This window comes from Octopus sinensis, linkage group LG3 (genome assembly GCF_006345805.1).
Source record: "Octopus sinensis linkage group LG3, ASM634580v1, whole genome shotgun sequence".
NCBI lineage: Eukaryota > Metazoa > Mollusca > Cephalopoda > Octopoda > Octopodidae > Octopus > Octopus sinensis.
In genome coordinates, this window is record NC_042999.1 from 168,105,637 (window position 1) to 168,124,528 (window position 18,892).

Here is an 18,892-nt window from a genome sequence, read left to right on the forward strand (position 1 = left end):
AATACTCTTGTGTTTATGAATGAGAAAGGAAGGGGGTGATAGATGAATAAGGAAGGAAGGGGTGATGTCATAGTGGAATGATGAAAATTGTATGCAGAAAATCAAACACCGTTTCAACTCTGTGTGAATATATGTGTCTGTATGTAAAAGGGGGGTGTGTGTGCGAGTGTGTGTACATATGTGTGTGGAGGCACAATGGCCTAGTGGTTAGGGCAGCGGACTCACGATCGTAGGATCGCGGTTTCGATTCCCAGACTGGGCGTTGTGAGTGTTTATTGAGCAAAAACACCTAAAAGTTCCACGAGGCTCCGGCAGGGGGGGGGGGGTGATCCCTGCTGTACTCTTTCACCACTCTTTCTTCTGTTGGCCTGCTCACTTAGCCAGCGGGGTGACGTCATTCGAAGGCCAAAACAATGCAAACACATTGTGACCAGCGATGTGTAACTACATCTGATGGACTGGTCGGTCACGTGATCATGTGAGATATATATATATATATATGAATGGGTGGAATTATGATGTAAGCTCATGCTAAAATGCCTCATAACTTTTGTATTTTTACGAATTTTTACAAAACTTTATCAACTCTGTCTTTTGCATAATGGAATTGATATGATTATGCAACAAAAAAAAATCTCCCACCTCCCCAATTTTTAAATTTTTTTATTGATTTGTGGTTTTAAAATACAGACTTTCCGAATGTACCATTCATTTCTCTTTATAATTTCCAAATAATTTTTCAATACTTTTATGGAAAAAAGTCAATTGATGATCCTCACACTTTTGCACAGAATCTTGGACTTCATATGTGAAACGCCAGTGACATGCTGCATGTCCATCAGCAATATTAGCAGACAGACAACCCTGCAGTGGTACGACACATAGTCCAAGTAGACAAAAGCCTTCTTTTTAAGAGGAAAAATGAAGTTGGAAGAGTGGTGAAGAAGTTTTGGATATTTGTGATTATCATAACCAATGGCGTACCAGGTTTTTATGCATGTATGTGCATGTATAAAGATATCATCATCATTTAGCGTCTGCTTTCCATGCTAGCATGGGTTGGACGGTTCAACTGGGGTCTGGGAAGCCTGAGGGCTGCACCAGGCCCAGTCTGATCTGGCAGTGTTTCTATGGCTGGATGCCCTTCCTAACGCCAACCACTCTGTGAGTTTAGTGGGTGCTTTTTACGTGCCACCCGCACAGGTGCCAGACAGGGCTGGCAAACGGCCATGGACGGATGGTGCTTTTTACGTGTCACTGGCACGGGGGCCAGGCAAGGCTGGCAATGGCCACGATCGGATGGTGCTTTTTACATGCCACCGGCACGGAGGCCAGTCAGGGCGGCGCTGGCAACGGACACGGTCGGGTAGTGCTTTTTACATGCCACCGGCACGGGGGCCAGGTGAGGCTGGCAACGGCCACGATCGGATGGTGCTTTTTACGTGCCACCAAAACAATACATATATGCCCCCCCACACACACACACCTATATACACTGCAAGGTCTAAAGGTGTGAATTTTCTAAAACTCCTTTAGGGACAAACGGTTTTCACAATGAATTCCAATTTAATCGGAATCTACATGCTCTGAAACATATTTGTAGAAAAGAAATATTAAATTTTCTCAAGATTATGAAGAAGCAAATCTTTGGGGCACAATTGTGTAAGTACACCAAAATATTTATATATATATACAAGGATTTATATAAAACTAACTCTTTAAAAATGTATGTATGTGTGTATATATTTGTATGTTTCTGTATGCATTTATACATATATAAGTTTCAGAAGATATTAGAATAACGGAATAAAAGTCAGTCATAAGAGATCCCCCAAAATCTATTTCCTTAATTTTTAACTACTGTTTCTGGCACACATATTTACATAATTTTGATTTTGAAGTATTTAAAAAATTATTTGGAATTTATAAAGAGAAACGAATGGTAGATTCGGACTGTCCATATTTTAAAATCTCAAATCAAAAAAAAAAATTTGTGCATGTCAAATTTTTTCTCCAGAAGTTCATGGCTTCATAGGAATAAGCATGGAGAACTGCATCAAGATAACCAATTTTCAGATATTTTACTTCCTTTTAAAAAATGCAGATTGTGTGAATGAAATAAACTGGATCCTGAATAAGAAATGAATGTTTAATATGTCAAATTTTCAGATTTTTTTACATCATTTTAAAAGGGGCTGATTTTGTGACACAAACTAACTAGATCCAAGTACAGTGAATACCATCCATCACAATTTGCTACACACATGAAGTACATATGTATTTCACCAATTTCTTAAATACACTCTTTCTTGAGCATAAAAAATTTTCTTCCCAAGTGACAATAACTTATACGTCACATTGTTGCACAAGTTCTAGCTGTTTTGATAAGAGAAATCAGAAAAAGTTTGAAATGATTTCATCAGCATTTACTTGCACCAAAAAGCACTCTTTCTATAGACAACACATTGATTTCATAAGTGTCGCATGGTGCAAATAAACGCAATTACTAAACTTTCAATTCATTATTTCGTTTTTTGCATTTCGATTTGAACATCTGTACTCCCGACTGCATACAAGGGCATATGTAAAACGACGTCCATTTTTTAAAATCATTTTCTGCTGGTATCAAACTAAGTAGTATATTGAAAAATGAAAATAATTTCTGTGGGGGAGATTTGTGACTCCAAGTGTCAAAAGGGGGTCTTTGGGCCGAAATGGGTCGAGAACCTTTGATTTACAATATAAAATCTATCATTACAAAGCACTCAAAGCTAATCCTAAATTTAGATTGTTTTTAAAGATTCCAAAGACCTTTCCTTTAACAAAATAGCATAAATGACTATGACCCAAACAAATTTAATAGTAAACTAAAAGTGAATACTCATGATAAATTCTTTTACAATGAATACAGGAATACTTAATTCAAATTGACACCGGAATACTAGAAGATATAGTAACTTTTGGTATTTTCTTTTCTATTTTGGAATATGGAAATAATTGTTTTAGTTATTGATAGATTTGTTTTATGAGTATTTATTTTCTATATTAAAACAGAAATGTTGACAAATACATGATAGCTCAGATATTACAAAAGATGGAAATTTCCTTTTTTAACATAATTTTACAATGATCTGAGTCAAAAGCAATATAGCATATTTATTGCAGAAGGTAATCCTGTGTTTACTATTGTATAAAGGATCAGAAAACTGTACATGTATAATAGAGAAGACCACAGAACATATAAAATGAAATTTTGAAATTGGACTCTTAAAGTAAACTTGATGATTTTTCATTAAAAGAACTGACACTAAAAATTTCAATGAATTGTTAATTGCTCTTAAAATAATTTTTGCATCAATTCCCTTTCATCATCATAATACTAAATGGTGCTTCAATCACTAATTTAACCTTTTAGGATTCAAATTAATCTGTAAAGCTTATTTAGTTATGCAGCTTTCAATCAATTATGCATCATCTCAGTTTAGGATTTTGATGATGTGACTTTATTTTTAGAATGACATTACAGGTGTGAGAAGTCAGACCTGGCTGGTTTGACCATAAAACAGATAGGATATTTTGGCTACATATGGCTGGTTTAAATGCTAAAGATTTAAAGAAGAAAAAATTGAATGTTCATCAAATCAAAATTCGATGAAAAATAAAGAAATTAACTTTTTCTTAGGGTTGTAATTTCAATCAAACAGAAATTCTTTTTGGTTCACTACATTATGTATGTTAGCTCATGCAAAACATTCTTCATGAAGAAGACATCCAGGAGAAATTTCCTGATATATCTGTTTTAAATTGTGTTACTAGTGAATAATTCCCACAAAAAAAAGAAAACATTCACTTAAAAATCATTCTCAGATATGGCAGTTATGTGTTAGGTTCTGCTTTGCTAAAAAAGTTTGATAAGACTGAAATATGTTTGGAGTTGTCTGTGTAACTACTAAAGATCACACTCATTCCTACATAACCACATTTACATTTTTATCCATTTAAATTCTGGACTTCTCTCCTTTGTCCCTCTTGGCAGTAATCCTCATTAACACTAATCTTTTATCTTCTGATTACACGTGTACTTTAAAGAGATTAGAAATCCTTCTTCATTCACTTCATATATATATCAGCTCTCTCTTAACTGTATTCCAGAAAGTTACGCTTACCTTTGTGGTAAATACTCCTGAATGCAGAAAATGATTAATCATTTGATCTTTGTTTAATAATCGATGATCAACATAATCTCTTTGTAACACCCAAATCAAAGATGGTTGCACATTTCGGACCATTCTGGACTAGAATATATTAAAGACTGATGATATTTCAATAGATTTAAAAATAATTACTGTGCTTTTTCTAAAATGTTTTAGTTATAATGCACTGAAATCATATCAAAATTTCAAAGATATACAATATTCTCAAACCAAAGTTTAAAGATAATCAAGTACTTTTAATTGTAAATCTCATTCTTACAATATGGGTTAGTATATCAATAATTTCTTTCATCTTTACTGGGAAAATATTATTGTTATAATACTAGCAATATATTTTTCAACTTATGTTTTACAAAAGTATTTTATAAAAGAATAATGTATTTATGCATCATATACAAGTAACTGAATAATCATAAAGCTATGCAGAGCTAGCAATCCATTAAACAGTTTGAGAGAAATTAATATGCAAATCTATTTTCAAAATGGATTGAGATATATCTAAGGTTATATAAAAAGAAAAGTATGAGCAATATAAAAAGAAACAATTGACATACTTTGGAAATATATTAAATAGTAAATATCTATTTTGGAAAGGCAAAACTATTTCAACCATTTACTTTTTAATCCAAATAAATGAAAATGTCTATATTTTTCTCTAGTTACCATCTTGAATTTTTATAAGACAATTAATAGATTTCTTTCATGTGGCAATTTTCATTAAACACAATTACTTCACATATAAGCACAAGGGCTGAAATTTGGGAAGAAAAGTTAGTAAATTAAATATACCCTAGTACTTTATTTTACCAGCCCCAGAGGGTTGAAAAGGCAAAGTTTAGCTCAGCAGGATTTGAATTCAGAACAAAGAACTGGAAGAAATACTGCAAAGCATTTCTGCTGACTCTGTAATTATTCTGCCAGCTCATCACCTTTATTAGACATATTCAATCTGTTATTAGTAAAGGTTCTGAAGAATACTTCACAATGGTCACTGATATAAATTATTACAAATTTAGACAAGTAAATTCATTGATAAGGTTTAATAATCTTGAAGCACATTTTACTATTTTAGTTGTTTCAGCTTGCTGGTTGTTGCCATGCTAGAGAAGCATCATTAAAATGTTATGATCTTATTTTTAATCAAGAACAATTAAAAGAATTCTAAAACAAACAGAGGAAAATGTCAAAGCCCATAAAATAATGATAAACGTATTCAATTAAATTTTACTCACAAATAAGTGGGTTGGTGTTAGGAAGGGCATTCAGACATAAAAGAAACTTGCCAAAGCAGACATTGGAACTGAATGCAGTCTTTGGGTTCATGATCTTTTCAAACCATCCAACCCATGCCAGCATGGATGTTAACCCTTTCATTACTGAATTTATTTTGAGATGTTCAGTGTTTCTTCCAATTATTTTAAATATAACAAAGAATTAAGTAAAATAACATCGTTATCATTAAGCTAGAGTTAGGGACATAAATTGTGACTAAGGTTTGGTGGAAGATTTTAATTCAAAACTTTTGAAAACCAGACATTTGTACTAAAGAGCCAGAGCCAGTTTCAGCCGGGTTGATAACGAAAGGGTTAAGCTGATGCTGATGCAGAATAAAAATATCTTTAATCTTGTAGCAAGCAAATTCATTTCTACACACACATAAATTTATAAATGTTAGTTTACTGCACAGACAGGCTGTGGGGTAAGAAGCTTCCTTCTCAAACACATGGTTCTGGGGTCAGTCCTACTGCTTGGAACCTTGGGCAAGTGTCTTTTACTATAGTGTTAGGCCAGCAATTTCGATAATGGCTGGAATTGCATTTGACCCTCCTGCCAATAACTGATGAAGAATTGGTGATCTTCTGTGTTTTCTATTCACCTGTGTATTTTGTATATGGACACTAATACAAGACCCACATTAGACTCCTCAATCATATCACTATCGAACCAAGACTTTAACTACGGTCTGTCCAAAGCACTTACTAAGTGTTACCTGCCACTCTTTGGATATATAAGTATATATATACTTATTCTTTAATTTGTCTCAATCATTTGACTGCAACCATGTTGGGGCACAGACTTGAAGGATTTTAGTCGAACAAATCAACCCCAGGACTTAATTTTCTAAAGCCTAGTACTTATTCTATCAGTCTTTTTTACTGAACTGTTATGGAGACATAAACATACCAACACCGATTGGAAAATATGACATACCTATATATATAATTTTTAAAAATGTGTAGTAAATAAACAAACATATACTAAATACACAGGTGAACAGAAAACACAGAAGACCACCAATTCTTCATCAGTTATTGGCAGGAGGGTCAAATGCAATTTCAGCCATTATCAATAACGGCTGAAGTTGTGTCTGACCCTCCAGCCAAAAACTGATGAAGAATTGGTGGTCTTCTGTGTTTTCTGTTCATTTGTGTATCTCTCTCTATATAAACGGCAGTCTGTGTGTCTGTCAGGTTGTACCCTCACCCTGACCACAACTTTCAACCAATTCTGATGAAACTTGACACACACATAGCCCAATGTCATAATTCAAAACTAACGCAGTGAAAATTTTGAAAAGTTCCCCCAGTTCTGAAAAAAATCGATAAATTCGACATGAGGTCGAGAATCTAAGCTTTTTATATGCAACACATTTTCTGTCTAGGGGACACAATTCAACCATTTTATCACCCAAAGGGACAGCTAGGAACATCGTATACACAGAAGTATTCGAGTGAAGAGAAGACATTGCAACCTACACATGCGCCTTCGTTCCCTAGAGGGAAAGGACTAGATTGGGATTAGTCGTTGCCTACTAGGGGCTCTTACATACCCGGGCAACGCCGGGCTATGCTGCTAGTTTAGTATACGTTCATTTGTTTAATTACAATACATTTTTTTGTTAATTATATATAGGTGTGTCATATTTTCCAATTGTTGTCCTTTTATTTAATCCTGAAAATATTATTTATGTAATGCATGCACTCATTAATTTTTTACTTATATATATATATGTGTGTGTGTTGCTGAATGTGGAGAATGAATGGGAGGAGGCGAGCCTGCCAAATGTTGACCCGGTAGAGGGACCAGCTACCCGAATAGACAGCCCCCTAGTAGTTAAGGCAATTAAGGGTATGAAACCAGGAAAAGCCCCCGGCCCATCAGGAATCACTGCTGAGATGCTTAAAACATCTGGTGGTGTGGGCTATGGCCTAGTCTCCCGCATTGTAAACCAGGTAGTTCATGATGCAATCATACGCAATGACTGGCGTAGCAGCACCATAGTCAACTGCTACAAGGGTAGAGGTGATGCTCTAGATAGAAATAACTACAGGGGTATTAAACTGTTGGATCAGGTGATGAAGGTCCCAGAGAGGGTCATAGCCCATCTCATTAGGGAGAGAATTTGCTTAGATGAGATGCAGTTCGGTTTTGTGCCGAGTAGAAGCACCACTGATGCTATATTCCTGGTTCGACAACTGCAGGAGAAATACCTAGCTAAAGATAAACCCCTCTACATAGCTTTTTGGAGAAAGCCTTTGACAGGTTCCCCCGATCCCTTATCTGGTGGTCGATGCGGAAACTGGAGATTGACGAATGGCTAATAAGGGCTGTACAGGCCCTAAACAGAGAGGCTGTCAGCAAGGTTAGGATTGGCAATGAGTATAGTGAAGAATTCCGGGTAGAAGTAGGTGTCCACCAAGGTTCAGCCCTCAGTCCCCTTTTATTCATCATAGTCCTCCAGGCAATAACAGAGGAATTCAAAACAGGTTGCCCATGGGAGCTCCTCTATGCTGATGACCTGGCCCTCATAGGAGAATCACTACCGGAACTAGAAAAGAAATTTTGGGTGTGGAAGCTAGGTTTAGAATCAAAGGGCCTTAGAGTAAATGTAGCAAAGACCAAAGTTATAGTAAGCAGAAAGGCGAACTCAGCACACACACCCTCAGGCAGGTGGCCCTGCTCGATCTGTAGGAAAGGTGTAGGTAGAAACTCCATAAGATGTACCCAGTGTAAGCAATGGACGCATAAGAGGTGCAGCAACATCAAAGGGAAATTAACTGATAAGATAGCTTTCATGTGCGGCAGATGCACAGGGACAATAGACACCACAGAGAGTGTCACCACTAGAATACGAATAGCCTGGGTAAAGTTTAGAAAGCTCCTATTCCTACTGGCGACAAAGGGTCTCTCGCTCAGAGTGAAAGGTAGATTGTATGATGCATGTGCGCGAACTGCCATGCTTCACGGTAGTGAAACATGGGCCGTGACTGCAGAGGACATGTGTAGACTTGAAAGAAATGAAGCTAACATGATCCGCTGGATGTGTAATGTCAGTGTGCATGCACGACAGAGTGTAAGCACCCTGAGAGAAATGCTGGACATAAGAAGCATCAGATGTGGTGTGCAAGAGCGACGCTTGCGATGGTATGGTCATGTACTGCGGATGGATGAGGAGAGATGTGTGAAGAAGTGCCACTCCCAAACACTTGAAGGTATCAGGGGGAGAGGTAGACCCAGGAAGACATGGGATGAGGTGGTCAAGCATGACCTCCAAGCATTGGGCCTCACAGAGGCAATGACGAAGGACCAAGATCTCTGGAGATATGCTGTGACTGCAAAGACCCGGGCTGCTTCCTGCACCAGTTTCGCATAGCCCCAGCCCATTCAAAGTACCTTGGATTGCAGAACAACCTGCTGTGCTTGAAGAGACCTATTGAGTCAAGTACATGAACATTGAAATAAATATCAAATGGAAATAGTAGTTGTGATACCTGTGCCGGTTGCACGTAAAAAGCACCATCCGAATGTGGCCGATGCCAGCACCGCCTAGACTGGCTTCTGTGCCGGTGGCACGTAAAAAGCACCATCCGAATGTGGCCAATGCCAGCGCCGCCTTGACTGGCTTCCATGCCGGTGGCACATAAAAAGCACTAACTGATCGTGGCTGCTGCTAGCCTCGTCTGGCACCTGTGCCGGTGGCACATAAAAAGCACCCACTACACTCATGGAGTGGTTGGCGTTAGGAAGGGCATCCAGCTGTAGAAACACTGCCAGATCAGACTGGAGCCTGGTGCAACCTCCTGGCTTCCCAGACCCCGGTTGAACCATCCAACCCATGCTAGCACGAAAAACGGACGTTAAACGATGATGATGATGATGGATGGATGGACGGATGGACGGACAGACGGATGGACAGACAGACATAGATAGATAGATAGATATAGATATACGATGGACTTCTTTCAATGTGAACTGGATACTTTTCACATGGTACCAGCACTGGCAGGATAACCAAGTAACTTGCAACACAAGGAATTTTGGGAGGGGAGGTGGCACTGAAGGAGGTAATTTTGTGTCAGATTATGAAAGGTTAGAGTGTGACAGAGACAGAAACAGGTGTCTTGCTATAGAGGAGGTACATGGTTACCTGGCCAGAGAGGGGGGAGAGGGGGAGGAAGAGAGTAGGGAAGAGAGGGAGGAGGAGGGGTAGTAACTTTTTAAATATATCTAAATTACTAACTAGACATCTTCTAATGAGATTTTCCTTCTATTTTCTTATATAACTTCCAGAAGTGAAGCTTTCTTCAATTATCAAATAAGCTGTCAAGTGAAAAATCCAATTCACATGAATTTTACGATAAATTTTACTCTATTCTCATCAATGAAGGTTAGAGTGTGACAGAGACAGAAACAGGTGTCTTGCTATAGAGGAAGTACATGGTTACCTGGCCAGAGAGAGGGGGAGATGGGGGGGGGAATAATGGTTTCAAATTTTGGCACAGGGCTGGCAGTTTTGGAGGGGATGGTAAAGTCAATTACTTGACTGGCACTTATTAATGCCAAAAGGATGAAAGGCAAAGCTGACCTTGGCAGAATTTGAACTCAGAATAAAAAGACAGATCAAAATGCTGCTAAGCATTTTGTCTGGTGTGCTAATGATTCTGCCAGCTTGCCGCTTTAAACTAGTTTTTAAAAAATAATCTCAATTTAGCATTTAATATACTTGTATTAATTTATCTATGCATTAAAGTAAATAGAATCAATTGCTTGATGTTATCAGTGAAAATACGTGATCCAAAACAGATGCTTAACTTCAGTGATTTCTTTGAAGGAGGAAACAATTATATCAATCCCAGCACATCACTGCTACATGAGATGGTATCAAAAAATTCCACGACTAGTTATGTTTCATAAAAAAATAACTTATCTATCTAAGTTTTAACATCATCTCCTTCAAAATAGTCACTTTGCACAGCAATACACCAATCCCAATGTTCCTGCCACTTTTGGAATCTGGCCCGGAAAGCATTTTCCATAAGCTAGTCGGGGACCTTCTGTGATTCACTCTCAATCTCAACAACAGTGTTAAAACGTGACCTTGAGCCACATTTTCATCTTAGAGAAGAGATGGAAGTCCGCAGGTGCTAAATCTAGCGATTAGGGTGGCTGTAGAAGCAATACTATATCATTTCTGGCAAGAAACCCATGAGTGAGGAGAGGTGGGTGACAGGGTACATTGTTGTCATGAAGAATCCAATTCTTTGCGCTCCACAGATCCAGTCACTTTCACCAAATGTCCTCCCTCAAACGCTTCAAACCATCACAATAGAACCCTCAGTCGACAGTCTGACCCTGGGGGATGGATTCTCAATGCACAATACCACATCTCTGGGGATGATACTTGTTGCAGATCTTCCAGATCACTCATCCTCTTCCAGGGACATTCTTCTACTTTTGAAGCATCCATGTCATTTGAAACATTGCATATGACCCATTGCCTTTTCACTGTAAGCTTGCCAAAGCATGCTTGATGTCTCTGTAGCAGACTTCCCAAGTTTTACACAAAATTTCACGTTAGCTTTTTGTTCCTGTCCATGACAAAATCACAGACTACAGCATACACATGATCACAGAAGCACAAATTTCACAACTTGCAAAGTAAACACAGCAATGTCTCTTGGCATATTGCCTCATGAAGGTCACTGCTAGCTTTCTCTGCACACACAACTGTGTGCTGTGATCTGATGGTGCACTACAGAACTAGTCCGAGAACTTTTTGATACCACCTCATATACTCTACGGACCCAAGAAAGCTGAAAAGCAAAACCAACCCCAGCAGAATTTGAACTCAGCCATAACGGGTTGTTTATTTTCTTTAATATTAATGCTTTGAAAATTTAACGATAAACTAATATTAGCTACCTTATTATTCTTTTGTAAAAGTTAATGGTTTTACCCAAGTATTATGAAGATGATTAAGATTGTTGTATTAATCATTTATTTTAATTTATGTTTAAAACTTAGGAAGTTTGATGATTTTATGTATCCAGTAAGGGGAATCTATAACTAAATACTGCAAAACTTTTGTTTGCGGTCCTAATGATTCTCCAAATTCACTCTGTAAGAATTGACAGCAGAATATATTATCTCTAAAAGTCTTTGCAGTGTACATTGCACAGAATTGTTCAAGTATTCATGGTAACATTAAATACAATATTTCAAATTTAGTTCAGATACAGTAGAAATGTTCTTTATTTTACCATTATATTATAAAGCCTATCTTCTTCCTTCAACTTTACATTAGAAATATCTAAAAAGAAAAAAAAGGGGAAAAATCAATTCATTTCAAAATAGCTTTTTCCATTAACATTTAACAAATAAATATTTTCATTGTAACTGTGGATTTTAATAGCTGGCTAACTGAAAACATCTTGATTACATTAAACCTTTTAAAAACAAGAATTATTTAATCCTCCACTGTATTTTCACAGTTAAACCTGGCAAGATCCTTTGATGTTTCTTCTATTTCAACTATAGTGGAATTTTGGTTTACAAACACCTCATAACAAACAAATTAGTTTATGAACAATTCTTTGAATATGACAAAGGATTGAGATCCCTAGCACCTGGCCATACTCAAGAAGACCAATGACCTGCCGCAGAAGTGTTAAGACTGATCATGCTCATGGTGTAAAGCATTTATGGTAGTGTCACGTAAAAGCGCCCATATGGTGCCACGTAAAAGTACCTGTACAATGTCACATAAAATCACCTGCGCAGTGCCACATAAGAGCACCCATGCTGGTGACACTTAAAGGCACCCACTACACTCTGTAAAGTGGTTGACATTAGAAGGGCATCCAACCATACAAACCATGCCAAAGCAGACTGCGGTCTGGTGTAGCATGCCAGCTTGCCAGCTCAGGTAAAATCATCCAATTTATGACAGAATAGACAACAGATGCTGCTGCTGCTGATGATGATGATGATGATGATAAAAACGTTTCAGGTGATCCACTGTGTCTCAGGTAACAAACACGCAAGCCAGCAACAACAGTTAGCAATAAATGGCAAGTATTAGCAGGAGAGCTTCAGTTACTGTCTTCTTAAGCACTCCGTCAGTTATGACGACGAGGGTTCCGGTTGATCCAAATCAACGGAACAGCCTGCTCGTGAAATTAACGTGTAAGTGGCTGAGCACTCCACAGACACGTGTACCCTTAATGTAGTTCTTGGGGATATTCAGCGTGACACAGAGAGTGACAAGGCCGGCCCCTTGAAATACAGGTACAACAGAAACAGGAAGTAAGAGTGAGAGAAAGTTGTGGTGAAAGAGTACAGCAGGGATCACCACCATCCCCTGCGGGAGCCTCGTGGAGCTTTTAGGTGTTTTCGCTCAATAAACACTCACAACGCCTGGTCTGGGAATCGAAACTTCAATCCTATGACCGCGAGTCCGCTGCCCTAACCACTGAGCCATTGCGCCTCCACCAGTTACTGTCTAGCTTTCACTTAGAGCACATCCCTGCTCAAATTCACCAAACCTTCTTTAGAATTTCCTATGGGAAAAATAGGCTTTGGTTTATGAACATTTCAGATGATGAACAGTTTTCAGAAAAGAATTAAATGTGTAAACCAAATGTTCTACTGTACTTAAAACTGATAAAAATCTTAACATGCTATATTCTTTCACTGGTTTCAATTATTGGACTATGGCCAATCCCAGAGCCATCTGATACTGATTTTATTGATCCCTATTTGTTGAATTGTGAAGTTTTGGGAAAGACAACACTGTAAACATAAACACAGATGGAGACTCAGAAATGCATATATACATATTCTCTCTCTCTCTCTCACACATACGCACACACACACACACAAAATGGCCTTCTGCACAATCCTGTCTACCAAATTCCATCCACATTGATTCTTTTAGACATGCATTGTTTTTTTCCATCTCAAACAGCCAAAGTGAATGCCTTATGGTGACTCTTATAATACATGATTTCATGATTTCAGCCTTGTGAGTGGATTTGGTAGACAGAAACTGAAAGAAGCCTGTCATATATGTATGTGTGTGTGTGTATGTCTTTGTGTCTGCCCCCACCACCATTTGACAACCAATATTGGTATGTTTACATATTTTTTTTTTCTCTTTTACTCTTTTACTTGTTTCAGTCATTTGACTGCGGCCATGCTGGAGCACCACCTTTAGTCGAGCAAATCAACCCCAGGACTTATTCTTTGTAAGCCCAGTACTTATTCTATCGGTCTCTTTTGCCGAACCGCTAAGTGACAGGGACGTAAACACACCAGCATCGGTTGTCAAGCAATGCTAGGGGGACAAACACAGACACACAAACACACACATACATATATGTATACATATATACGACAGGCTTCTTTCAGTTTCCATCTACCAAATCCACTCACAAGGCTTTGGTCGGCCCGGGGCTATAGCAGAAGACACTTACCCAAGATGCCACGCAGTGGGACTGAACCCAGAACCATGTGGTTGGTTAGCAAGCTACTTACCACACAGCCACTCCTGCGCCTATATATATATATATATAAAATCAAGGGTGGGACTAAAACAAAATAACAACAAGCAGAAATCCAACAAAACACAAAATGCAGGAAAATAGATGATAACATAACAAACAGCAAACAGGATTAAATCAAGAGACATGGATCATTCACAGCTCATTTCCTCTTCAGTCAGTGTCCAGAAAGTCCTTGCAGTTTCACACTTTTTTTCATCACTGAGACTGCTCAAATCCAGCAAGTGCCAGAGATTCAAGCTAAAATTATTAAGCCTCTGGGAAAAGCAAACAAATGTATACAAGAATGAAAACAAGAGCGGAAACAAAAACAAGGACACTAGAATTATACACGTACAACTGAAGGAAAATAATAGTACATTTACAAATCTTTATATATAAAAGAGAAGTTGTGTGTCTGTCTCCTACGATTTAGATTCCTAACTACTCCCACATTTTGCGGTGCAGGTTAACCAAAACCGGGTATCTTATAGTCGTGATTCATATCGAGCCCTTCTGGGTATTAGCGCGCGTCTACGATGAGTCTACGATTTAAAAAAAAATTTACCATCATTTTTTTCCATTTTAATGCATTTTTTTCGCTATTATATAAGGGAAGTAACTCTCTAAAAATGTCTACGATGAGTCTACGATTTAAAAAAAAAATTACCATAATTTTTTTCCATTTTAATGCATTTTTTCGCTATTATATAAGGGAAGTAACTCTCTAAAAATGTCTACGATGCGTCAACGATTTAAAAAAAAATTTACCATCATTTTTTCCCCATTTTTAATGCATTTTTTTGCTATTTTTTGGCTATAACTCTCTAAAAATGCTTTATAGTTATTTCCCTTACAAACCTGAGCAACGCCGGGCGATACTGCTAGTAATAAATAATAGAAAGGGCCTTTTAGCTTGAGTCTCTGCCACTTACCAGATTCAAGTAGTCTCAGTGATGAAAAAACTGCAAAACTGCAAGGACTTTCTGGACATTGACAGAAGAGGAAATCAGCTGCAAATGAGCTGTGGAATCTTGTTTTTGTCCTTTTTACTCTTTGTTATGTTACTGTCAATTTTTCCGCATGTTGTATTTTCTTGGATTTCTGCTTGTTGTGTTCTTTCTGTCCTATTCTTGAATTATCCATGCAGTGCACTGTACAACCTGTTGATTACTCTGTTAAAAAAAAAATGGGGGGGGGGGGCTGTTTGCATATATATATATATATATATATATATATATAGGTGCAGGAATGGCTGTGTGGTAAGTAGCTTGCTTACCAACCACATGGTTCCGGGTTCAGTCCCACTGTGTGGTACCTTGGGCAAGTATCCTCTACTGTAGCCTCGGGTCAACCAAAGCCTTGTGAGTAGATTTGGTAGACGGAAACTGAAAGAAGCCCGTCATATGTATATATATATGTATATATATATGTGCGTATGTGTTTGTTCCCCCAACATCACTTGACAACCAATGCTGGTGTGTTTACGTCCCCGTAACTTAGCGGTTCAGCAAAAAACCCGATAGAATAAATACTAGGCTTACAAAGAATAAGTCTTGGGGTTGATTTGCTTGACTAAAGGCGGTGCTCCAGCATGGCCACAGTCAAATGACTGAAACAAGTAAAAGAGTAAAAAATTATATATCTGTGTGTGTGTGTGTGTCCTGCCACTGTTTGACAACTGGTGTTGATGTGTTTCCATCCCCTTATTACACACATGTGAGTGAGAACACTTTGAGATATTTTTGGTATCTAAAATATATCAGATACTGCGAGCGCTGCTTCTGATTGGTCAATCCATGGTGATGACCCGAGGTCATGGTGACAGCGCTGCTTCTGATTGGTCAATTCATGGTGATGACCCGAGGTCACGGTGACGGCACTACTTTTGTCATTCATAAGTTACAACTAAACATGAAGAATTTAGTTATTGGGTTCATAAAATATGGTCGTTTATTCGTGTGTAATAAATAAAATACCAAACTCATTCCCTATGGATACCGTATTTATTACAACGAGTGGCTTGTAAACGTATCTAACGAGCGAAAGTGAGTTAGATACGTTTACAAGCCACTCGTTGTAATAAATACGGTATCCATAGGGAATGAGTTTGGTATTCTCTATATACTTAACAGTTCACCAAAAGAGGCCAATAGAATAAGTACCATGTTTAAAAAATAAAAAGAACTGGGGTCAATTCATTCGACTAAAAAATTATTGAAGGCAGTGCCCCAGCATGGCCACAGTCTAATGACTGAAACAAGTAAAAGATAAAAAGATAAGAGTGGAAATTGGTAATAAAAGACTGAAAACACTACCATTATCATCTTCATTAATGTCATTATCAGCATCATCCCCTGTAGCATCTTGAATATCATCCAAAGGATTGGTTTTTACCTGAGGTTGCTTACAAATTTTAGTCATTTGGAAACAATTTTCCACCCAGCCACGTTGTCGTAGACAACATCGTACAGTCGAATAGCCTCCTTGAATAGTAAATATTTGGTTCAGCTGAAAATAAAAAGAAAAAATATATATTTTTGAAATGTCGTTAACAAAAAAATAATAATAATGATAATAAATTATGATTTATCATAAGTAATGATGAACTTACATTTATCCATCAAAAATGGCTAAAAAGTATTCTAAGATTAAATTGTTCAATAACATCTTTTAGTCTAGTTGCACCAAACAACAAGTCTTTCACACTTCAGTTGTTGTTAAGCCCAGTGCCAACCTTAATTCAGCTAACTTATGATCAAAGGCTTTCCAGTTATGACAATCCTATCTTTTTTTTTTTCTAGTATAGTGTACCCCACACTGTCTTCCCTTTTTCTATTATGATAACAATATTTATTGAAAGATTTGGATGCTATTTCTAACCGACTGCAAGACCATATAAAAACTTCCTTATTGGCTCACTCATCGCACAGAATTTGATGAAATATTACCAGAATAGGCACAGGAGTGGCTGTGTGGTAAGTAGCTTGCTTACCAACCACATGGTTCCGGGTTCAGTCCCACTGCGTGGCACCTTGGGCAAGTGTCTTCTACTATAGCCTCGGGTCAACCAAAGCCTTGTGAGTGGATTTGGTAGACGGAAACTGAAAGAAGCCCGTTGTATATATGTATGTATATATATATATGTGTGTGTGCGTGTGTGTTTGTGTGTCTGTGTTTGTCCCCCTAGCATTGCTTGACAACCGATGCTGGTGTGTTTATGTCCCCGTCACTTAGCGGTTCGGCAAAAGAGACCAATAGAATAAGTACTGGGCTTACAAAAGAATAAGTCCCGGGGTCGATTTGCTCGACTAAAGGCGGTGCTCCAGCATGGCCGCAGTCAACTGACTGAAACAAGTAAAAGAGTAAAGAGTAAGAGAGAGTAAAGAGAATATTAGTAAAAACCAGATATTGAGTAAGACTTCAAGAGTATTACTAATGATTTCTTTGAAACAAGTTTTCATAGCATTCGTTTTAAAAAAAGCACCTCTTAATTTATAGAGAGCAAGAGCACCTCTTAATTTAAAGTAAGAGCAAGAGAAAGAACAGCAAACAGAGAGTTGAATGAGCTCCATTGCCAGATTGGTATTTACCAACTATTCAAAAATGAAAAGCAAATTTGACTTCAGAGGAATTTAAGCACAGAATGCAGAATAAATACCACAAAGCATTATATTCAATGTTCTCACAAGTCTGTCAATTAGTTACCTTAGCAAAAATATGGAACAATTCCTGAATTTGAGTACCATCCATATATAGAAAACTTTATACTATAAAATAGCTTGTTCTCTACAGTTTAGATCCAGATCTTATTGACTTACACATTTAGCTAAATTGAAGACATGTTACCTTGAGCCAAAGGAAACGTTCTTCTTCATATTATATCTATGGCAGCAGTAAGATTATTTAAAACTTTATTCCATAAGGAAATGCAATAAGTTTGGTGGAATTCTGGTTTAATCACCCTCATAACCTTTTTTAGTTTTTGCAATTTTTGGAAAATTTTGCAAATTTGTGTTCTACAAAAAGAAAACAAAAAATTTTTTGTATGTGATTTAAGGATGACTTAGCTGTTGTTTTTAGCACATCCCACGACCACCTGATACCATCCTCTTTCTTTGTCACTTTGACATGTATTAATATTTTACAATATTTTTCTGCATGTTAACATATTTAATGGAATGATGATGCACCCAAGAGTGATCCACTGCTGGGATTTAAGCAAAAAATTTGGACTGTCTAAAATTTTAAACTCCAATTTAAAGAAAAATATTTTTAAAAAAAGTAGAAGTTTTAGGATTTATTTGTGAAGGGGTTGAAAAAAAAATTCTCATAACTATGAATTCCCATGTGTAGAACACAAGTTTGCCAAAAATTTTTACGACATCAGATACTGTCTTTTACAACACTAAATATATTAAAATGACAAAAATGTTTTAATTTGTTAAAATGATCACTTAAAGCCACACCACTTTTTTGTAGCTATTATTCTTTGAAAAACGGTTTTTACCATAAGATTCATCTCATATAGTTCTTTCATATCAACACAATTATTGTATAGCTTTCTTTAACAATAACTGAGATATTTTGATTCAAAGTCAATTTTTGGGGTTACCATTTTTTGGTCATTTAAAGCCAAATTACATTTTTCCTAGCTAATACATTTTAACAAGGTTTACACCAAAGGATTCTTCTCAATGAGCACATATTTTTTAACTCAAGTAATCTAGATTTTTCTTTGAAACTACCTGGGATATTTTGAATCAAAGTCAATTTTCACCTTACTCTCCCATCTTTGACCTAACATTTTTTTTTTTAAAGAACCAAATTTAGATTATTTCGTCTCACATTCAATTG

At 37.2% G+C, this 18,892-nt stretch overlaps 1 protein-coding gene and 1 long non-coding RNA gene across 3 annotated transcripts in view; one reads left to right on the forward strand and one right to left on the reverse strand.

Moving 5' to 3' along the window:
• LOC115209774 (tubulin monoglycylase TTLL3-like) overlaps positions 1-18,892 on the reverse strand; it is a 140,839-nt gene that overhangs the window by 57,949 nt on the left and 63,998 nt on the right. For both annotated transcript variants that reach the window (XM_029778288.2, XM_036501609.1), the window contains exons 5-7: positions 16,354-16,546; positions 11,756-11,805; positions 4,167-4,295 (exon numbers count right to left, since the gene is read on the reverse strand). In XM_029778288.2, coding sequence (XP_029634148.1) covers positions 4,167-4,295; positions 11,756-11,805; positions 16,354-16,546 — 372 coding nt within the window. The remainder of the gene's footprint in view (positions 1-4,166; positions 4,296-11,755; positions 11,806-16,353; positions 16,547-18,892) is intronic.
• Positions 887-13,293, forward strand: LOC118762667. The gene is made up of 3 exons (XR_004998434.1): positions 887-959; positions 9,926-9,935; positions 13,281-13,293. It is a non-coding gene; the product is annotated as an uncharacterized LOC118762667 (long non-coding RNA).